Source organism: Ips typographus, linkage group LG3 (assembly GCF_016097725.1).
Source record: "Ips typographus isolate SLU linkage group LG3, UJ_Ityp_2.0, whole genome shotgun sequence".
Lineage (NCBI taxonomy): Eukaryota > Metazoa > Arthropoda > Insecta > Coleoptera > Curculionidae > Ips > Ips typographus.
The window spans coordinates 17,198,062-17,221,888 of NC_138424.1; the positions used below are offsets into that span (position 1 = coordinate 17,198,062).

At 37.5% G+C, this 23,827-nt stretch overlaps 2 protein-coding genes across 6 annotated transcripts in view; one reads left to right on the forward strand and one right to left on the reverse strand.

Moving 5' to 3' along the window:
* Positions 1 to 19,538, reverse strand: part of LOC145725774 (kelch-like protein 17) — a 105,339-nt gene extending 85,801 nt beyond the window's left edge. For 2 of the 3 annotated variants that reach the window (XR_014177395.1, XM_081974623.1), the window contains exons 1-8: positions 18,565 to 19,538; positions 13,695 to 13,926; positions 10,833 to 10,929; positions 10,652 to 10,773; positions 10,141 to 10,255; positions 9,889 to 9,995; positions 9,717 to 9,833; positions 9,450 to 9,663 (exon numbers count right to left, since the gene is read on the reverse strand). Coding sequence is in view for 2 of the 3 variants with exons in the window: in XM_081974623.1 (XP_081830749.1) it covers positions 9,450 to 9,663; positions 9,717 to 9,833; positions 9,889 to 9,995; positions 10,141 to 10,255; positions 10,652 to 10,773; positions 10,833 to 10,929; positions 13,695 to 13,901 (979 nt within the window). In the remaining variant the exon portion in view is untranslated. The remainder of the gene's footprint in view (positions 1 to 9,449; positions 9,664 to 9,716; positions 9,834 to 9,888; positions 9,996 to 10,140; positions 10,256 to 10,651; positions 10,774 to 10,832; positions 10,930 to 13,694; positions 13,927 to 18,564) is intronic. The other variant, XM_081974622.1, reaches the window with a different exon arrangement.
* Positions 1 to 23,827, forward strand: part of LOC145725779 (phosphatidylethanolamine-binding protein homolog F40A3.3-like) — a 276,881-nt gene that overhangs the window by 243,101 nt on the left and 9,953 nt on the right. For 2 of the 3 annotated variants that reach the window (XM_081974632.1, XM_081974631.1), the window contains exons 2-3: positions 21,465 to 21,556; positions 22,057 to 22,180. In XM_081974632.1, the coding sequence (XP_081830758.1) occupies positions 21,497 to 21,556; positions 22,057 to 22,180 (184 nt within the window). In that variant the 5' untranslated portion in view covers positions 21,465 to 21,496. Of the gene's footprint in view, positions 1 to 21,409; positions 21,557 to 22,056; positions 22,181 to 23,827 lie in introns of those variants that run through there. The other variant, XM_081974630.1, reaches the window with a different exon arrangement.

The window sequence follows — 23,827 nt, forward strand, 5'->3', positions numbered from 1 at the left end:
ACAACAAGACAAGGAAGAACAAGAAAGGATTCGACAACAACAAGAAAGAATGCTACAACAAGATATAGAAATGCGTCAAGAAGATAGAGAGCGGCAAGAAAAACGTAACGTAGAAATATTGAACGTTCTAGCACGGAACAAGACAGAAATCCAAGAGTATGTATCCGAGAGTCTCAAAAAGATGGAGTATGACGTTCAGGTAAAATTAAATGATGCTCGGGAGGACATTAACAAAATTCAGAACGATGTTCGGGAGGACATAAATAAAATTCAGAACGATGTTCGGGAGGACATAAATAAAATTCAGAACGATGTTCGGGAGGACATTAATAAAATTCAGAATAATGTCGAGATAAAACTACGCGACTTAGAGCAGAAAATTGACAGCAGAGGAGCCAGCTCTACAGTGATCACCGGAAACGGGCTCAACAAGATCCTCCCACATACGACGGTCAAACTTCATGGGCAACGTACCAACTCCAATTTGAGGCCGCTGCAAATGCAAATAGATGGAGTAACGAGGAAAAAGCTGTAGCACTGGTGGTGGCATTACGAGGACCTGCATTGGAGCTGTTACAGACTCTGCCTATCGCCCAACAAAGCAACTATGACGCATTAGTAGCTGCATTAGAACGACGTTATGGGGATCAGCATAGGAAAGGAGTGTACCAAACACAATTAAAGGCAAGACTGCAGAAAACTGGTGAAAATTTACAAGAGTTTGAGGCCGAAATTCGTCGCCTTGTGCATCTGGCTTACCCAGCCGTCCCGGATGAAAGCCAAGAAGAACTTGTGGCTCAGTATTTTGTAGATGGGATTCGAGATCCGGAGGTAAATAAAATGCTGAAGATGTTCAAAGGGAGCAACAGCAGCGAATTACTGATTCGAGCGCTGGAAGTTGAAGCTGCGTGCAACGACTTAAAGCCAGAGCCTATTCAAGAGGAAAGAGTACCGCCAGCCGATCATGTTGCTACATCAATAGATAAAATTGAGTCAATGGTCGGCCAAATAGTGCAATAAGTGGCAGCATTAGGAAATGGTCTTTCCACACAGTTAGAACGATCACGCCCGATCACGAGAGTGGAGTGTTATCGATGCGGACGTACGGGACACATGAAACGAGATTGTCGAGTAAGGATACCGTCCCGCTCTCCAACGAGGGACGTACAACCATCCAGAAGGGACCAGGAAAACTCCCACTAGTCAACATTACGGGGCGAATGTTGACTAGCGAAAACAAAGCCCCCAGAATTATCTCCATCAGAAGCCTGGGTAGATCAATGGGAAGCCTGAACGTAGATGGAAAGGTGGATGCGATGAACGTTACTTTTACTTTGGATACCGGTGCGGCAGTATCTTTGATCCGGTCAAACCTTGTGGATAAAAGTCAAGTTAAGCCTTTACGAAGAAGTATTCTCCTGCGCACTGTGACTGGAGAATCGGCTAAAGTTTTAGGAGAAATAACAGTCAAGATTTGCCTTGGAAGGATTACGTTTTACCACACTGTGTTAGTAGCGGATATTGAAGATGAATTTATTCTGGGAATGGACCTGATTCGTCAACATGGATTTTCTTTTGATCCCGAGCAAAATATCCTAAGGTTTGGAAGTGAAGAGTTCATCCTGTCAACCAGTCACCGCTGTGAGTCACCCATTAATGTTTTGGCATCTCAGACAGTAAAAATAAGCGGCAATTCCGAGCAAATAATTATTGGACAATTGGAGCAGAATTCTGGGAGCTGTGTTGGACTTGTACGAAACCCGGACCGACCAGGAAGATGCCTCATTGGGAAATCACTTGTAAATGGAGGAAGTGAAGTCCCAATAATGGTTGCAAACATTTTTTCAGACGACGTCAAAATCAACAAAGGCGAAATTATTGCGGTATTCGAGCCTGTAGTCAAAATAACCAATTGCGATGGGTTACCAGAACAGGAGGAGCAGTTGGGGGAAAACAAGCTCTTAAATGAACTTGAAAAGACCTGGAAACATCTGTCAACACCACAACTGAAGAAGGCTCGGAAACTGATTTTGGACCATGGTAGCATATTTGGAACACCGAACAATATGGGAAAAACTACCATTGTAAAACACCGAATTAACACCGGCAATGCACAACCGATTCGACAACCACCTAGGAGACTACCAATAGCCAAACAACAGGAAGTGCAGGAATTAGTGGACAGGATGCTTGACGACGGAGTTATAGAAGAATCCTGCAGCCCTTGGTCATCACCTGTTGTTCTGGTCACTAAGAAAGATGGATCAAGCAGATTTTGTGTAGATTACCGAAAACTGAATGACGTGACCAAAAAGGACAGCTATCCACTTCCCCGTATCGACGACGCACTGACGACTTTGGCAGGATCCTGTTGGTTTTCTACTTTAGATTTGAAGAGTGGGTACTGGCAAGTTGGCATTGAGGAGCAAGATAAGGAGAAGACTGCTTTTTCTGCTGGAAATGGGCTGTACCAATTCAATGTGATGCCCTTCGGACTTTGTAATGCTCCTGCTACGTTTGAAAGACTAATGGAAATTGTGCTTCGTGGCCTTAACTGGAAAACTTGCTTGGTTTATCTGGACGATATCATGGTGATGGGAAAAACTTTTGAAGAACATCTGGACAACTTGCAAGAAGTATTTGATAGAATAGGTGGTGCCCATCTTCGATTGAACGCCAAAAAGTGTTGGTTCTTCCAAAAGCAAGTCGAATTCCTTGGGCATGTGGTGTCGGTCGACGGAATCCAGACGGACGACAAGAAGATCCAAGCAATTAGAGAATGGCCAGTACCAAAGGATAAACACGAACTCAGAAGCTTTCTAGGACTTGCCACCTACTACAGACGGTTTGTGGAAGGATTTGCCAACATCGCAGCTCCGCTACATCAACTTACTGAGGACAAAACACCCTACTGTTGGAATACCCAATGTGATCAGGCGTTCAGAAGGTTAAAGGCATCACTTTGCTCCAGTCCCATCCTCAGTTATCCACAACCAAAAGGAAAGTTCATTTTAGACACAGATGCCAGTAATTCTGGTATTGGAGCTGTATTGTCTCAAATCCAAAACGGAGAGGAACATGTCATAGAATACTTCAGTAGGAAACTTACCAAAGCAGAACGGAACTACTGTGTAACGAGAAAAGAGCTACTGGCAATAGTAAAATCAGTCGATCACTTTCACAAGTACTTGTACGGACAGGAATTTTTGATAAGGACTGACCATGCGGCACTCAAGTGGCTCCTCGGAATGAAACAACCGGAAGGACAAGTAGCAAGATGACTTGAAAAACTCCAGCAGTATAATTTCAACATCAAGCATCGACCCGGAAAGCTGCATAATAACGCAGATGCTCTATCAAGAAGACCTTGCGCCGAAGAATGCAAACATTGCCAGAAAGCGGAACAACGTGAAGGAGTTGTGTCCATCAGAATGGTTCAGCTGAAGACTGATGATGAATGGAGTCCCGATGAGATTAGGAAAGATCAACTAGAAGACAGCGACATAGGCCCATTGTTGTTGAGAAAGGAACAAAGCGAGCCAAGACCAACATGGCAAGAAATCTCTAGCAAAGGCCTGACGTTCAAAGCACTTTGGGCTCAGTGGGACTCGCTTGTGGTTGAAGGCGGCTTGCTAAAAAGAGCTTGGGAGAGTGCCGATGGAAAAGAGATAAGGAAGCAGCTGGTAGTTCCCAGAGGAAGGGTCGACCACGTACTGGAGGAAATGCACAATGGAAAGACTGGTGCTCATTTGGGAGTAAATAAGACTTTGGACAAAATCCGGCAACGTTTTTACTGGGTGAACTACTGCCAAGACGTGAAATCATGGTGTCGACAATGTTCCATTTGTGCAGCTAGCCACGAACCACAGACGAGATCCCGGGGACCTATGAAGCAGTACAACGTAGGATTGCCGTTCGAACGTTTAGCCATAGACGTCGCTGGGCCTTTTCCGGAGACCAACAGAGGCAACAAGTACATTCTTGTTGCCATGGATTACTTTAGCAAATGGCCTGAGGTGTTTGCGATTCCAAATCAAGAAGCCAGCACAGTCGCTGATATTCTCGTCGAAAATGTCTTCAGTAGATTTGGTGTGCCGTTGGAGTTACATTCTGATCAGGGACGAAACTTTGAGTCCAAGCTCTTTCAGAGGCTCTGTGATCTGCTAGGCATTAGGAAGACCCGAACAACGCCGCTTCATCCTCAGTCGGATGGAATGGTCGAGAGATTTAATAAGACCATAGAGCAACATCTCTCAAAGGTTGTTGATCAGCATCAGAAAGATTGGGACCAGCATATTCCGCTCTTCTTGATGGCTTATAGAGCAGCAGTCCACAACTCAACGGGACAGTCACCATCTAAAGTTCTGTTTGGTCGAGAACTTCGACTTCCATGTGATGTGGTGTTCGGATCTCCAACAGGCCAAAGCACGAACATTGAGAACTACGTTGACGAGTTGCAAGACAGATTACTGAACATCCATGATCTGGTCAGGGAAAGTTTGAATCTAGCTAGCGATAAGATGAAAGCTCGTTATGATCTGAGGGCCAATTCGGGAGGGTTCCAGAAGGATGATAAAGTTTGGTTGTTTAACCCTCAGAGGAAGAAAGGCAAATCACCGAAATTAACACCTGTTTGGGAGGGACCTTACAATGTGGTAAAAAGGTTAAACGACGTCGTGTACAGAGTCCAACGCAGCCCCAAAGGCAAGATGAAAATTTTCCATCTGGACAGACTCAAGAAATACCAGGGATTAGATGAAGCGGATCGGGGCGATCAGCTTTAAGAGGGGGGCAGTGTTACGGTCTGGGCCTACTATGCTCGATACTTCTTAACGAGCGCTCGCCTCGGGATGAAACCGATGCGCCGCAATATCTGGCCGGGCGCGTATTAAAGTAGGCCACAGTTAGGAAACGCTACCTGGAAGATTCTTGAATGATCAAGGCAACCCGCGAAGCGTTTCGCGGTTATTCTAGAACGTGGTTTGCGAATATAAAAGACGCGGTCTCGACCGCAGTAGTAGTGATTTTGGGAACGCGGTAAACTTTAAATAGTGGAATAGTTGTGGAATCGTAGTAGTGTTTTTAGTAGCTGTGTTAATTATTGTACGGAGTGTTTTGAAGTGTAAATAAATTTATTAATTGTTGAGTTAAACTGACTTTGTGTGAACCCACGGGAAAATCGTAACAATATGAATCAAATCAAGTTTTCGTCAACAAACCTGTTGTGTTCATATTGTAGAAAAAGACGTGTCTAAAGCTTCGTCACGTTTAAAATTTTGCGTGTATTGTCAGTCAGAAAGTAGAGATCTTTGGCTGCAAATTTGCACTAAAACAACCTTATACCAAAGCAAATCAAAAATATCTTGACCGAAATAACATTTTTTATTTATGAGAAGTCTCCGTTTGGATCATAGAATTCCGTCTAAATTTGAAACCTAATTTATTTACCAAAATTCGCAGAGATGTATCACCAATATGTAGTATTTCTTTAACTTTAAGCTCTTGATTTAGGTTCTGGATGGTTACATGTTTCTCTAAAATAAATACAACAAATTAAAAATTCAATAAGACATTCTGAGTGATGCTGTAGTATCTCATATCTCATTTTCAGGTTGCAATCCACTTATTTTATTTTAAACCCGCTGGAAAACATTTTAGACGCTTATTTTATTTTTTCTGACTTTATTATTAATATGTTTCAAGAAATTTTTATGAAAAATCTATAATGCAACCCAAAATGTTAATAGATGTTTCTCACAAAAGTAGATATATTTTACTATTATTAACATACTATCGTTGTACATATCATATAATATATTTCGAACATCCATTTTCTAGGTGATGAAATCATAAGATTACTTGCTTGCTTTTTCCGAATCGAATAAACAGTTTTGCGGGAAATTTTCAAAGCAGCTGCAACCTTCTAGTATCAAAAAAAATACATCAGTAAGAATATGTAAGGTCTTAAAATGTCTTATTTTCTTCCTGAAGAAGAATTTTTCAAGGCATTTTCTAAAAAAATTCTGTAATAGTAAGTAATTCCGAATTTACGAAAAACCAAATGGCTAAATAAAAACCATAATAGACAGTCCCACTTTTTTTCAAAACAGCTTAGTAATTGTGCCAATTTTGGTTAGATCGTGACAGCCAACATAAAAAAAATAAAAATATTAATAATAATATTATGAAAGTACTTACAGAATGTTAAAAGCGTAGAAACAATAGCTCTTAAAAGAACTGTGGTGGTGTGGTAAATATAAAACTTTATAAATGATTAACAACACAAAGAAACGGAAAAGAATTAATAGTAAACAAATCAAATAAATTTCGATGGTTGTCAAACTGACAATGACTGAAATAGAAGCGCTAATCAGTAAATGTTTTTTTTGGAAGACATTCACTTAGATATTTACCCTTTCTGAAAGTGAACAATAGACAAGGATGAAGTCAATAATGCATGTCTACTTCTAAATCACAGGGGGATGACGCACGGGTAAACTCAGACCGCGAGAACAGTATGTATAAACAGCTGGACTAGAACCAGTGGATAGTTAGTTAGTTGTTGTGATTGTTAAGAGATGTCAGTTCGAGATTAGACAGCAGTTGTCAGTATTGTTTGTAAACAAACGAAATATACAGTGCGAGTTAAAAATAACAAGTGGTGTTTTGTGTGAGAAACGGTACATTTGGTGTCAGAAGTGGGATTAGAATATCCAGGAAGAAAAACGAAGAGCTCGAGACCAGAAAAAACAGACGAATCAGCGAGAAGTACCCTGTTGAATGCCTGTAAGTACCCGACTACAAAGTGCGAAGATGGATGATGCACTGAAACAGCTTTTGGACCTGATGAAGGAGATGCAAGCAAGCCAAGATCGCAAGTTTGCCGAAATGAAAGCAAGTCATGACAGCAAGTTGGAGGAAATTAAAGCAAGCCAGATGAATTAATATCAGTTTGAAGCGAAATTCGATGACATAAAAACTCAAATCAAGGACGAGTTAGATTGTGTTTTAATGAAATGAGGAGCGAAATGGAAAACTTCAAAAGAAAGTAACCCATACCATTGAAGAATTTAATGGAAGAATAGGGGAGTGGAAGAGACTGTCCAGGATTTACGAAGGAACGTTGACAAACTGCAAGAAAAGTCCTTAGTCGCCAGTACTAATGCTTGTTCAAACCCCCAATTTACGATGGTAAGACCTCGTGGCAGATTTACAAGCAGTTTGAGGCTGCCGCAGAGACAAACAACAGGACATCGAGTGACAAAGCCATCGCCTTAGTTTTATCGCTCAGAGATGAAGCCCTGAAGGTTTTGCAAATCTTGGATGAAAGCCGTTATAGGAATTACGAAGACTTGAGCCAGCACTTAGAAATGAGGCAACGCACCTGGAGCAAGTTTACGAGGCACAGTTGTCGAGCAGAAGCCAGAGAAGCCAAGAAACCTTGCAGCAGTACGAAGCTGACATTGCCCGTTTAATTTACCTGGCTTACCCAACTGCATCCCAGGACATAAGAGAGCGTTTAGCAGTAGGAGCGTTTGTAAGAGGCGTAGAAGTTCGTGATACTGAGCAAGCTTTTAGACTAGCCAGGTGCAAAACATTACATGATGCCCTTGCCTACGCTTTGGAGTTTAAGGCACTAAAGCAAGTGTCACAAGGACATGCACAAGTGCGCCACGTAAGAAGCCGAACACCAGAGCACAGGACTAGATATTCAAGCCCAGGTCATTCAAGAACCCAATCAGACTGGAATCGTCGATTAGAAACCCGACTAGAGACCTTACGAAAGGAGCTAATGAAAATGTGGAGTAAAGTAAAGAGGCAAAACAATCGTAGTGAGCAAACGCATCCATATTCTCGCGCAAACGCATCCATAAACCGAGAAGAATAGAGACCCAGGAAAGATGAGGAATGAGAAGGCAAAACTATCAAAATTACCAAAAGAAGCCGTCAGCACGATTCTTCCGATGCTGGAATTTCAGTGAAGAAGGACATAAGCAACATCAGTGCCCCAAACCAAAAGGAATGGTGAAATATGGAAGAAAAAGCCTAGCCAATGTTCATCCTAAGAAAAAGCTGACTGAAAATAGTCATTCTTTTTCAGTTATTAAGGTAGCTCGTCTTCAGCAGAACAATAGCAGCTTAGTAGTAAATGGCAAGGTTTGCGAAAGAAATTATCAAATGGTTGTCGACACTGGAACTTTTTTCACCATAGTAAGACCAGACATAGTGAAGCATTGCAGAATTAGTGATACCGGAGCAAAGTTTATATTGCAAACAGCCGGGGGTGATACAAGGTCTGTATTGGTAATCCATGAAGCTAAAATCCAGTTTGGTTTGGACAGCATGAATTCAATCATTTGGTTCTCATAGCCAACCTAACCGATGATGTACTGATGAGGCTGGATCTTATGCGGCAACATACATTTCATTTGAATTTGGAGAATAGCGTCATCAAGACTAAGCGAAACGAGTTTAGTGTGAAAATGGTCGAGCAGACAACAAGAAAGGTTACATTGCAAGGAAATTACTTGCCCAGAGTCATGGAGACAAGACCTTGCCAGGAAGGGAAAACTGAATCACCGTGCAGAAGAGTGGTTTTAAAAAGTGAAGCAGTCCGGAGACAGAAAATATTGGATACACATCATCGTCGAGACATCGACTTAAGAGTACCTGTTGAAAAGGCCCCTGAACAGGTTGTAGAAAAGAACAAGTTTGGGAGAAGTCGTCGACAAGGCAGATCTTATAGAATCAGAAAGTGGAAGTCTTAGTTCATTTCGTCTTACCCCCTATATTGTATTGTTTAGGATATAGAACGTCGTAGTTCAGGTGTTTGTGAGAGAGAGAGAGATTTATTTCATAGTTTGAAGTTTAAGAGAGAATGCCAATTTCATGAATATTCCCGAATTTCCTCGAATCCATGGAAACCTATACATAACATAATTACATTGTATAAACAGCTGGGCTAGGACCGGTGGAGAGTCAGTCAGTAGTCAGTTAGTTGTTGTGATTGTTAACAGGTGTCAGTTCGACGTTAGACAACAGTTGTCAGTATTGTTTGAAAACAAACGAAATATACAGTGCGAGTTAAAAGTAACAAGTGGTTTGGGTGAAAAACGGTACAATATAACCCACACCAATAAAGGTACAGAAAACATTGTAAACTTTCAAAACAAGAAACCTTGTTCGTATAATGAATATTGTTACCTTTATGATGAAAACTATTCAAGTCAACAGGAATCAATACACACACAAACAGAAGGGCTGCATGTTTATGTATATGATATGATGCCCAAAAAATCTACAATGTAATGTTGGTTCCATTATTATTGGTCACAAATGCAAAGTTGACTGAGACTGCTGGGCACCTTGTCCAAAGTATAAAAGCAACCGCATATAACAAAGTGCAAGTAATGATGAAAGGTACACCAGAAAAAAAATAAAAGTATTACCTATAGCAAATACATAAGGATCAGCTCTTAATATTTTCCTTTCCATAGTTCTCCATGAAGGAATTTCACACCGTCTTTCTGGCGCTAGATGGTACCGCATAGTCTCGAACAGTAATTCCCGACACTCGTGATTGTCCTTTATCAATTTTTCATTATCCACTCTCGTCATAAGAAACTCTTTGGTTAGTAAAGGCAGCCTCACGTGATTAAACAACTGTAATTAAATTGCATGTTATTGTTATTACAAGACTAAAACAGTATACGAACTTTAGAAATATACTTCTCTCTTTCTATTAAATCGTGTTTGACCCAATTCAAAACTACAGTAAATACGACTTCTTCTGAGATTACATTCAACTCGCTGTTTGAAACTAACTCGTTAACCTGTTGATGTAGAATACTTAAAATATCGATTTTGACGAAATACTTTAAAACTAACTTCTTCAAACGGAAGTGACAGAAACTCTTCAGTTGCTATAACTTGTGGAAAGTTTTGTAAGACGTATACGTGCGATTGATGGTGCAAATCTTTGCAGGAATGTGTATCTGAAAATATTAAATATTGTTTCCTTTTCGTTCTTTTTCTGAAAGTTATTCAAATAATTTAAAAAATCAATCGACCTCATGCATTATTGTCCTTATAATGCTATTGGTATCTTAATTATTATTTACCAACTATTCATTTACATACCTGCAAAACTTCTTATTCCGAGGCAGTTTGAGGGATGCAACTGCTTTAAAAAAAATGTACAGCAAGCTTCTCTAACGTCTTCCATTTGAAGCAGGCTACTTGCTGGTAATAGTTTCTATAAAAGACTTTACTAATTTAACATTTGAACCCCAGAATAACTATTTATACACCAAAGGCATAAATAGGTGGATATTTATGACCTGAGGACGACGATTTTACTGGCCCAATGGTCAAGTCGCCCGAGGGCATAAACATCTGGTAATGTCCATGGTGAATACAAAATTTTGTTAGACCACTTCTTTACTGTGATTAACACTGTACTGTTACTACTAATTACAAAATCAAGAAATTGCAATGACAAATTATTATTAAAATAGCCATACTGTAGATAGGTCTATGTTAGGTAACTTTATACCCGCGAGGAAATAAAGTAGGTGCATGTTTATGTATTTGGTAGCTAAGTAATACAAACATAATCATAAATTGATCAAACATAAAATTACTTAAATACCTGGGCATTATCGACAGTTATAGTAATCTGGCCAGTGTATGCGTAATCTAAGAGTAAATCCACAGCTGTAGCGTCCATATCAACCATGGTTATTTCACTTTGGGATTGTTCTTTCATCTCTCCTATAATTATGAAACAACTTAAACAAGGCACCTATTGAATGGTTTAAAAAAGTGCTTACCGTTGAACATGGCGAAAAAATAAGGGCTAACTGAAGCCAACACTACTTTGTGTGCGCTAAACTTTTCTGTTCCTATTTTTAATATTACATCACATAACTAAAACAAAAACTGTATGTATTGCGTGTCTATATTATGTTATTTTAGATAAAAAAAAAATGAATGCAACTTTAAAAACCTAACCACATGTCTTTTATTTGTTACCATTTTGGCTAAACGTAATTTTATAGAAATATTGCATGTCTTAAGAAAACTCACAGAGGTGAAGTCTAAGAATAAATGGGTCTATAAGCGGTGCAAATGGCTGTTCCTTGTGAAACTATACATAGTAGAACCTTGGAGATCTCACTCAGAACGCTACTGAGCTCGGTCCTTAAGCTATTTAAGGGGAAGGTGCCAATATCCGAAGAACAGCAAGAACTTAGGTTTAATAGATCAACAGTGGACGCAATATTTAACAAACCTCTCTTTGTTTGTTTTGTGGATTTAACTAAGACATTTACAGAGTCCGACTAGATGGCGTAATTAAGATTCTAGACCAGAACAATATCGATTACCGGTACCAAAGAATTATACCAAGACCTGAACAGCAAAAGTAGAACAAGAACAAAAACGAACGATGGACTGTCTGAGGAAGTGCATATCAATACGAACCTACGACAAGGGGATAACCATAGTCCTACCCTGTTCAACATCATTATGAACCAAATCATTGAAAATATTAAAAAAGTGAACGCTAAATATAGGATAGGCAATTGCACCATTAAAATATTATGCTATGCAGATGATGCAATCCTCATAGCAGAGAACAAATACTACCTACAACGCCTGTAATATAAGACGAAAGTAGCAGCACACAAATTTACACAAAAACCAGAGCTGAAACATCAACAACAAAAAGTGTTACCATCACATGTGGAATAAGAAGCGAGGATATCAGAGAAGAACTAGAAAATAATACAGGATGTGGTAAGATGGGCTAGAACACGCAAAAGGTGCTGGACTCAAACAATACAAAATGATCCAGTAGAGGTCTTGTGGATAAATTAAGTACTTATTGTAAAATCCACTGGATAGTTATTTAATGGTGGAAGATAGCTAATAGATGTCTATTGGAACTGGATCATATCGGTGCACAAATGTATATGTCTTACAGAAAGCTACAAAAGCTATTTACGTAATATCTCGCACGGATAATTATTAGATATATGGTATCTATATCTAATAGTAATAATTGATTGATATCTACAGGATTTGTCAAAAGTTGTCTGAAAGAAACAAAAATCTGACATTTATAAATGGTAAAACAAATATTCATCCTATACATTATGAACCAATAATAGTCCCTACCCTAGTGTCCCTATAATGAGGGCATTATAGGCGGGCGTTATTATAACGCCCTCCTTCGAGTGGGGCACTTTTTTAGGGAAATAACCATAAAATACATGAAAGCTGTTTCTTTAGGGCAATCAGTCAAAATAGAAAATTTTCTAAAACTTTACATGCACGAAACGTATTTTGTAAACTATTTCCCGATTAAAAAAATATACTGTCAATTCTACAATAAAACCTTTTTTAGTTTTAATTATCAGATTTGATTTGACGTGCGGCCAATTTGTTATCCAGTGGCTATGATTTGAACAATATTATCACCAGAAGGATGCAATTTTACTGTACTGGTTATTGTACAGGATGTCCGGATTTTGTGTGTTTTGACAGTGACAGTTTGATGTGATGGATTTTAGAAATATCACTTGTATTTCAGAAACGGTACATTCAATTCTAGAATAATCACTTTGATTTTAGAAATTGCAAATTGTATTTCAGAAAAGATTAGTTTTTTATATACGTTTTTCAACTTTTTTGCCATTTTTTGCCACTGAAACCACGTTTCTTGAAACGGTGTTCAGGGAAATTTGTGGAAAACCTCTAAGTGGAAACGTCGATTCCTAAAAATCTACGGTGAATTGTCTTGTGCGGTGCACTTCCAAAAGGCGGAAAGGGTGAAAACCTAGGAGAAGACCACGTGGATGTGACAGTGACGGTTATAGTTTCCACGAGGATTGACTATATCTTTTACTCGGATCGTGCCTTTAAGCGACTTTTTAGACTTTTTTGTGTATGTAAAGTAACTTTTGTGAAAAATTCTAGAGGTTCAGGGGCACAGGCCTGAATTTCTGAGCCTCTTACGTATTGAGCTGGCAAATTGCCCTGTAGCAGCTCCAAAAAACAAGACAAGACAAAAGATTAGTTGGATTTTTGACACGGTTATTTGTCATTTGCAAAATTAAAGTTGTATATCAGAAATCTTCATACTAACATTTGTAGTGAAAGGTAGTTGTGCTGTCATTGTTGCAAAGTTATTAAAAGTTTTAGCAAATGAAGATATGCCAGTTCGGATGTAAATTTTAAATTCATTGATGACTTACTCTCAAAGTCATTTTTGTTGACGCTTTGTAACACGTAATTATTATTATAGAACAATTCGCTCTTTATACCTATACCTATTTTATACAAATTAAGACTCCGGATGGCCGGTTTTTTTTTTCTGTAAGTGATATTAAATTTAAAAATTGGACTAATAACCACACAAAAAACATAATAAAATTCTGAAATTGAAATAACTTTTTAAATTTTTTTAATAGTTATTGCAACTTCTGCTTAAGAAAACATAAACGTAATTAAAATGTTATCTTTAGAATGCTAGTATTGCTTTTATAAAAATAAAGAAAAAATTATGGAAAAGCTTAGTTTTGTTCTTGCCAGTTCAAGTAATCAAGAAGAAAATATAGTTCCATAGATATCGTCTCTATCGTTTGCGGTGTTTGTTAATATTGAAGAAAATAATAGCAAGAAGTAAGTACCTGTCCATGTTGCCTCATTCGTTGTATATTACCTAGTGCATTTACACTATGTTTGTCGTTTTTAAGACAATAATCCTTATTGGTAAACAGTGACAGATCTATCCCTTTGGAGGTAGTTTTCGAGGTAGTCTCAGGGCTTTCGGATAAATGCAGTCGGTCTAGAACTACACTAGGATCCACCCAGGTTACTACCTTGTTATTCATCATTGTCGGTTTTATATAGTCTTCAGATCTGAAATTAAATAAAGTATGTTCAATATTTATACTCCTAATTAATTCGCCAGTTTTACTTTATGGGTTAACAGGTTAATGTTGCAAAATATAGAGCTTTTTTATTTTATACACCATTTGGTAGCCCAACTTTCTAATGGTTTGAAAATGACAAAATTAAAAAAACTGACATAGTCATATCTTAAGGTAGGTACTTTCGTAACTACTCATTCAAAAACTTATCTGCAATAATAACTTTGTGGTGTGTTCTGTAAGTTTTTAGGTAAATATTCCAGGGAAAGTCCACGATTATTAGAACCGGACAAACAGGACCGAAAAATCACTCAATTTTTTGTAAATCACAACCAAATCGTAATTCCTTTACCTCAAATAGTTTTTTTTATTTTGTTCTGAAAAATCTCACAAAGGAAGAATACGGCTCATCCCACATATTTTTTTTATTTCATATTTGATTAGGACGCAAAAAAATATGAAATGCGTATTTTATTATTTTTCAAAATACTAAGTAAAATAGCGTCAATACAAAATAGTGCGCTAAAATATATATTTAAAAATGCTATCAAAATCTTTTATACCATTTTATTCTTGTTGCATACACTATGCTATTATTCAAAAAACAACTCACCGAAATGTTTGCCTTGTCACTTTTAAAACTGAAACCCAGCATATTGATGTATGTTTGATTTCCGAAACACATTTTACAAATCAAATGTATATTAAATTTAACGGATACCATATCTATCATGCACTGCACCCGCAAAATACTGCAAGAGGCGGAGCAGCCGTTATAATAAAACAAAACATAATTCACTATGAAAGACAGAGCTATGAGACAGAGGAAATACAGGCTGCGAGTGTGAGCATCAGAACAAAAAAATTTGAAATTACGGTAGCATCGATGTATTCACCACCAAGGCATATTATTGACAGGAATGCGTATTCCTTCTTTTTTAATACGTTAGGAGAAAAATTCATTGTCGGCGGAGACTTCAACGCCAAACACACCCATTGGGGTTCGCGGTTGACAACAAAAAAGGGAAAGGAACTGTACCAAGCTATCATCAAATTAGATGCCAAATGGCACTCAACTGGAAAACCTACTTATTGGCCAACGGATATCAATAAGGTTCCAGATCTCCTAGATTTTTTCGTCTCAAGAAAACTTGCAGTAAGTCATGTACACATTGAGGAAGAACACGGACTATCCTCTGATCATTCACCGATCCTACTAACGCTCAGTGAATACGTCATAACTAAAGGATCAAATCCGACCCTAACAAATAAAAAAACTGACTGGGAAAGTTTTAAAATGGAAATTCACGAAAGAATTAAGTTGAACGTACCTATCAAATCAATACAGCAATTAGAATTAGAATCAAAAAAATTCATTATTGATGTTCAGCAAGCAGCATGGAATAACACCCCAGAAATAAGAAGAAGAACCGCTGGAATAAACTATCCCAAGGAAATACGCGATCTTATAAAAGAGAAGAGGAGAGCTAGAAAAGAGTGGCAAAAGTCCAGAACGAGAGAAAATAAAACTGTACTAAACAACCTAACGCAACAATTAAAGAGGGAAATTCAAGAAATTAAAAATGAGTCAATAAACAAGTACCTTAGGGAACTAACTGATGATCAGAACTCAGATTATTCACTCTGGAAAGCCGCTAAAAGATTAAATCGACCAATAAAATCAATACCTCCAATTCGAGAAGAGAGTGGCATCTGGGCTAGAACCAACAAACAAAAAGCTGCTCTATTTGCCACTTACCTGCAAAATATTTTCCAACCAAACGAGAAACAAGCAGAATGTCCTCAAACAGAAACAACACAAAAAAGTTTAGAAATAAAATTAGTAACACCAAAGGAGGTAATCAAAGAAATAAAAGAAAACATAAACTCCAAAAAAGCTCCAGGTTATGATTTAATTACGGGAGAAATACTTAAACAACTCCCAAAAAAAGGGGTTATTAAAATTACCCATTTAATTAATGCTTCGTTTCGCTTGAAATACGTTCCTATGTTGTGGAAAACGGCAGACGTAATTATGATACCAAAACCCGGCAAAACCGTAAACGAAGCTAAATCTTACAGACCCATTTCTCTCCTACCTGTGCTATCAAAATTATTTGAGAAACTTTTTCATACAAGGCTGAAGAAAATCATTGATGAAAGACAGATGGTTCCTGACCATCAGTTTGGGTTTCGCAACAAACATTCTACAGTGGATCAAGTACATAGAATAACAGAAATAATTGAAGACTGCCTAGAAAAGAAGGAGATATGCTCCGCCGTCTTTCTAGACGTCGCCCAGGCATTTGATAAAGTTTGGCATGATGGCCTCATCAAGAAATTAAAGGTGCTCTTTCCATTGCAGTATACACAGCTATTAGAATCATATTTAAGTCAAAGAACCTTCAGAATCAAACAAGAGAACGAGTACTCGGAATTAAAAATCATAAACGCTGGAGTCCCCCAAGGCAGTGTCCTTGGACCAGTGCTATACTTGTTATATACTTGCGACATACCTGTAACAGATAGCATAAAGCTAGCAACATTTGCTGACGATACTGCAGTTCTAGCAGTGGGAAATTCCATAGAAGAGACAACTGCCAATCTTCAATATGCAGTAAATGCCATAAACGCGTGGACTGCACAGTGGCGGATTAAATTAAATGAAAATAAATCTGTTCATATGAATTTTACAAATAGAAAAGTAAACCATCTTTCAGTGCAATTAAACAACAATATAATTCCTCGCAAACAAACTACTAAATATTTAGGTCTTAACCTTGATGTCAAGCTTCACAAGTTCACGTTAAAATGAAAACTGAACAATTAAAACTCAAATATAAAAGCATGTATTGGCTACTGGGAAGAGATTCGCAGCTTTCCATCAAAAACAAACTACTGGTTTACCAGCAGGTCCTTAAACCAGTGTGGACATATGGCCTTCCGTTGTGGGGTTGTACCAAACCAAGCAATTACAATTGCCTACAAGTGTTTCAGAATCGGGTACTAAGGAACATTGTAAATGCACCCTGGTATGTTCGGAATGAGGATCTGCATCGGGAGCTACAGGTGCGGACAGTCAAAGAAGAAATAGCGATAGCAGCCAGGAGACATGAAGAAAGACTCCACAACCATCCGAATGTTGAAGCGCTTCAACTGCTAGACAACCAGAACACAGTGAGGAGGCTCAAAAGAACTAAACCGTTTGAGCTTGTGAACCTGTGAAGTGAACTGTGAAAAAGCAGAGTACAGTGCGGGTTAGGCACAACAGTTGACCAGGTGCGAAACACGCGAAAACCTGTGATGGACCGCTGGGAATGTCACAGTTAAATCACTGTAGTAAATTAGGTTATATTTAGGATGCTTGTTAATCTTAAGATTAGGTGCATCACAAAATTAAAAAAAAAAAAAAAAAAAAAACTTTTAAAACTTCAGTTTAAACAAATTGATACGGTTTTGAACAAAATGTTTGTTCAATATACACCAGTCTTATCGATTAGATAAGATAGCATTTGTCGGTCCTTAATCTCCAAATTGCCTAATAAATTTTATCTAATTGCCATTTACAAATACAAACATAAATCATAACCAAAAAATTTAGGTAAATTACAAAGCAAAACGAAATACAATACTACTACTACTACTTAAAATAGAATAGGGTGTTTTTTTTACAAACATTTTGACAGTAGCCGCCCAAGATTATGTACTACACGATAATAAATTTCCCTTACGATAGTGGTGCCATGCCCTCGTATATCATTCTGAAAATTTTTAGAAGTTTTTAAATATTGCAGAAGGCTCTAGAACAATCTGGCAAGTTTTAGAAGCTTCTACAAAGATTTCGAAAACTTTGGGACGTTGCAAAACACTGTAGCACGTTCTGGCAAGCTACAGAAGTTTGTTCAAAGATCTGGAAGGTTTTCGAACGTTGCGAAAGGCTCTATGACATTCTGACAAGTTCTAATAGCTTATGAAAAGGTCCTTTGAAGGTTTGGGACTGTTGCTAAGGGGTCTAGAACGTTCTGGGTAGTTTTAGAAGATTTATAAAAGGTTTTCTAATGTTTTAGAAGGCTTTATAACATTCTAACAAATTCTAGAAGCTTCTGCAAAGGTTTGGAAACGTCGCCAAAGGCTCTAGAACGTTCTGACTAGTTTTAGAAGCTTTTTCAGAGATCTGGAAGGTTTTGAAATGTCGCAGAAGACTCTATAACATTGTGACAAGTCCTAGAAACTTGTGCAAAGGTCTGAAAAACTTGGGAATGTTGCCAAGTGCTCTGGAACGTTCTGGCTAGTTCTAGAAACTTCATAAAAGATTTTGTAGGGTGATCCGTGGTTTGTCATTGGAAACAATGGATTTGAGACATTCCAATACAAATAAGTCACAGGGAGACAAATCGGGTCAGCGCGCAGGCTACGGTACGTCACGATCGTATATGACGTGAATACAGAATTTGTTGGCGTTTTCTTTATACGATTAAGGGTAATACCCAAAATTTCAGTAAGTGTAAGCATCTTCGTAGTAAAATAGCGTCAATATAAAATACTGCGTTAAAATGTCTTTTTAAATATCAAAATCTTTTATACCAGTATTGTTCAAGCATCCACTATTATTCAAAAAACAACTCACCAAAATGTCGCGCTGTCCGCTTTTTGCACTTTTAAAAGTCCAGTTTGAACAAATTGATACTGTTTTCAAAAGTTCACTTATAAATCGTTTTTATCGCAAATGTTTGTTCAATAGACACAGTCTTATCAATTAGATAAGATAGCATTTCTCGGTCCTTCAACAGAGAAAAAAATTGCCAATTACAAATCTAATACAAACATAAATCATCTACAAAAAGCAAAACAAAAACAAGAAATTTAGGTAAATTACAAAGCAAAACGAAATACAATACTACTACTACTACTTATAATAGAAAAGGGTGTTTCTTTTACAAAAATTTTGACAGTAGCCGCCCAAGATTATGTACTACACGATAATAAATTTCTCTTACGATAGTGGTGCCATCTGGTGGCGAGGCTAAGTACTTATTGGACCACCCTCGTAAATCATTCTGACAATTTTTAGAAGTTGTTAAATATTGCACAAGGCTCTAGAACAATCTGGCAAGTTTTAGAAGCTTCTACAAAGATTTCGAAAACTTTGGGACGTTGCAAAACACTGTAGAACGTTCGGTCAAGCTACAGAAGTTTGTTCAAAGATCTGGAAGGTTTTAGAACGTTGCTAAAGGCTCTATGGCATTCTGACAAGTTCTAAAAGCTTGTGCAAAGGTCTTTTGAAGGTTTGGGACTGTTGCTAAGTGCTCTGGAACGTTCTGGCTAGTTTAGAAGCTTCATAAAAGATTTTGTAATGTTTTAGAAGGCTTTATAACATTCTGACAAAGTCTAAAAGCTTCTGCGAAGGTTTGGAAACGTTGTCAAAGGCTCTAGAACGTTCTGACTAGTTTTAGAAGCTTTTTCAAAGACCTGGAAGGTTTTGAAATGATGCAGAAGGCTCTATAACATTGTGACAAGTCTTAGAAACTTGTGTAAAAGTCTGTAAAGCTTGGGAATGTTGCCAAGTGCTATGGAACGTTCTGGCTAGTTCTAGAAGCTTTCATAAAAGATTTTGTAATGTTTTAGACGGGTCTATAATATTCTGACAAATTCTAGAAACTTCTGCGAAGGTTTTGGAAGGTTTGGAAACGTTGCCAAAGGCTCTAGAGCATTCTGACTAGTTTTAGAAGCTACTTTAAAGATCTGGAAGGTTTTGAAATGTTGCAGAAGGCTCTATAACATTGTGACAAGTTCTAGAAGGGTAAAGGGCAAAGGGCTAGAAGGCTTGGGAGTGTTGCCATCAAGTGCTCTAGAACGTTCTGGCTAGTTCTAAAAACTTCATAAAAGATTTGGTAAAGTTTCGGAAGGCTCTAGAACGTTCTGGCTGATGATGCTTCTACGAAGATTTTAAAAACATTGGGACGTTTCAAAAAGCTGTATAACGATCTGGCAAGCTTATTTAAAGGCTTTAGAACGTTCTGGGTAGTTCTAGAAGCTTTATTATGGCAAAATTCGGGAAAATGTTAAGGGATAAAAAATTGTAGAAAATTAAATTTTCTACCAAAATCTAAAATGAACACTTTGCCCTCAATGGCGTAAGCAGGGAGTTATTTTCCCAAGACTAAGACAAGTGTGTGTGAGTTCCTAAAATACAATTTCAATCTTCTGACAGTACTGAGCAAATTTTAATGCATGCTGTTATGTGACATGTTTTAAGTCACTTGCTTTATAAGTAACTATTTGTGATTATACGATGAGTAGGAGGCAGTGCACCGCCCTCTGTACAAGAAAGCCAAGAAGGTGCATGCCAAAAATTCCAATATGGCCGAAATACTGGTTTGACAGTTTGCATTTGTTTGTATTGTGGAAATTGAGTTTTTCGATGATTAAATTAATTTTTAAGGTTTAAAGTCAAGACTTGGGATTACTTGCCAAAGTATTTTTTGTTTGCTATTATATATTGTCGTTTATATGTTTGTTGTTCTAGTGAAAGTGTAGTGTTCATTTTATTGTGTTATCACTATGGTTATTGTTCCTTCATTGTTCTATAATTTGTTGTTGGTTTTTTAACTTAAATTCTATTGCCTCTACAATATGCCGTCCACTTGTTGTTTGCCAAATTGTAAAAGCAATTTGGTGAAAGGCCCAGGAGTGTCCAAAAGACCCTGCTCGAACCCAACAGTGGTTGAAAGCTTTGAACTGGAATGATTTTACTACAATACTCAGTGGTAAGTACAATATGCTTTCTCATTCAGTAAACTTTGTTTTTGCCTCTTACATACATAGGTATGTGAGTTACATTTTGAGGCCGCCTGCATTTTGAGAGCAACAAAGGTTTACTCTGAAAAAACAGGACAGCTTTTAGAAGTTCCATTGGCACATTTACATTTTAAAAGAAAGGTCTTGGTAATAATATAAAACCCATTTACCAGTTTTGCTTACCTAGCTTCGAGGATTTCCAAATTTTCTTTGAGCAGTTTTCACATTAGTTTGTTGTACTTTCCAGGACAAAAGGTTCTAACCAAACTTGCTTTGGCTGGACTTTATTGGGTATAAAATACCATATCTATACATATCTGGATCAGGAATAAAGCGTTCTTTGATTTTTCACTCACAACTTCTAATCAACTACACGAAAAAATAAAAAAAAACGTATTTTCTACTGCATCTGCATAGGTTTGTGTGCAAAACGAAAACCGCTAAATGACCGCTAACGCCGCCATTAAAAATGACATTCTAGGCTTTCTTGTACAGAGGGCGGTGGGCAGTGGCATTTAAAGGTATTGGCTTTCACAAGTACAATATTTGTTTACTTGTGACAGCGCCACCCGTCGTACTTAGTTTGAATTAAAAACATGGAAAATAACAACAGGTGGCGGATGCACTTTTTGACATTTGACAGCCTGCAGAAAAACAACCTGACACCGAAACATAACCAAATTTCCAGAATGTTCGTTCTTCGTAGCAGGCCAACCTTCCTGTCACGAGTGTCACGCCTTTTCTCCACTGTATCCAAGAATATGGAAAAGCACCAAGTGGTTCCAGACGTTATTTGCGTAGCACCACAAGAAGTAGCCGAGGTATTCAAATACTCGGAATTTTATTGTCCTTATTACATGTCAAGTTGTATTATTTGCCTGATTTGTAATCAGCCGGCGACAACCTATCTTTAACCTTGAATTTCAGAAAAATAACAAATTGTTGTTTACTTTAATTATTTAAATTTACAATAAAAACGTTGCAGTTATTGCACTGTTAAGCGGCTTTCAGTGTTTCAAAGATAATTTTAGATCCACTTTTAAATGAATTATTGTGATGTGTTGGTCAAAGACAGGAAAGTTGCTTCTTTTTTAGAAATAATGTTTTAGTGCCCCTGTTTCTTTCTTCTATAATTTTCCCGCCAGCCACAGAACTGCCCAATAGTAATATCCCTATTAATTAGGTATCATTTAAATAAATTTATTAGGAAGTATAAATACCAGCCCTTAGAGTGTTGTAACTTAAAATAATTGCATGCAAAATCTGTTGCATTGCAAGATAATTTATGTTTGAAACCATACAAATATTATGTTGTATTTAGGTGTGCTACCCAAGTGGTGTCAAAGTCGACCAAGGCAATGAACTGACACCAACTCAAGTTAAAGATCAGCCCACAGTAAAATGGCAGGCTGACGGCAATGCATTGTACACTGTGTGCATGACAGGTTTGTATTAATTACTTTACACTATAACAAAATTTGGGTCCTGTTTGGTCCCATTAAAAACAAATGTTGTCCCAGGTTCCTTGAGGTCCCAAATGTCCATTATTTGGGTCAAAAGATTGCCTCCCCCAGAAAATGTCCTCAAATCTCCTTAGATTTACTCAGATTTCTCCAGATATCTTCAGATCTCTTATAATTATTCAGATATCCTCCCCGTTTTTCCCAGACCTTTTCAAATATCCTTAGATCTCTTTAATCACCAAAAAATCTCCCCAGAAATTTTTTCTAGTTTTTTAAGGTTCATTGTTGTATGTCAAATTACTAGTCACATGAATATTATAAATCTCAGATCAAAAAATAGTTTGATTTAAGTATAACTTGTAACAAAGTATCTGTGATTTGTTAGAAAATGTCAAGAAAAATGGTTTGCAATATCTACAATGTGTAGGTATTCAGGCAAGAAGTAGGAACAACAGTTTGGGAAATGTTTTTTTTTTTTTATAAATTACAGACATACCCACGCCACTGGTAACAATAGTAAAATCGAGGGTGTTTCAAATACGATTGTTTTTAGTGGCCAAACTGTAATGCTGTAGGTATAGTACCTACTTACAAAAAATAATGAAGTTTGAGATATTTGTAATGAAAGTTTTGTGTAAATTTCCTCTACAGAGCGCTTTTATTAAAGTAAAAATGTGACTTGTGCTTTTACTCAACCAGTGCCGTGCGAAAAATTGGCATTGCAAGAATTACAGTCCGATTCACGAAAGTTGGCGACCACGTGACAAATGCATTGTTTTCGTATTTTACCGGGTGGGAACTTTCAAGATGACCCATCATTTGGGTCTTGGACCTAAATACATTTTTTCTAATTATCTCCGTTATGTCAAACAATGGGCTGAAAGATACCATACATTTTTGCTATTTGACATTTTGTTCTAATCTCAACAGTTAGTGACATATTTACAAAAAAAGGAAATGAAAAGTTTTAGTAATTTTATAATAATAATTCGATAACCACTGCAGATATCTTGGATTTTAAGACACATTTTGAATGGGCACTAAATGGCGCAACTTTTTCTCTATTTAACGAACCCTGTAACTGTTGCCATTTCCAAGATCTCAATGATGGGACACCTTGAAAGTTCCCACTCTGTATACCTACTCTATTCAAAAACTAGGAGGAGTGATTGTGAATTAGGTTGGCAATAGTGGTCAAATGTGATTGATTGGCTATGTGGCGGTATGATTTACACAGCAGAAATCACTGTCAATCTGTTTATATATATTATAATTTAGCATCCCATATAAATAGGAAAATACCAATATATTCAAGTCAAAAAGTTAAGTAAAACAAATGTACATGGCAACACCGCAATTATTAATGTCATAATATCCTCAGAATCTGCCAATTCCCTTAAAATATCCTCAAATTTCTTCGGATTTCCCCGAATCTTCCCAAATGTCTTCAGATTTCACCGAATTTCCCCAGATCTCCTCCCCTTGGAACGCAAAATCTCCTCAGTGACTAACCCCTTGATTGGGAGCTCTCGGAAAATTGGCATAAACTCAGGAAAATCGAAAAATCTCGTTTTTTGAGTTTTTGCCAAAATTCAAAATTTCCCGTGTTTTTGTTGAGGACCTTAGAAG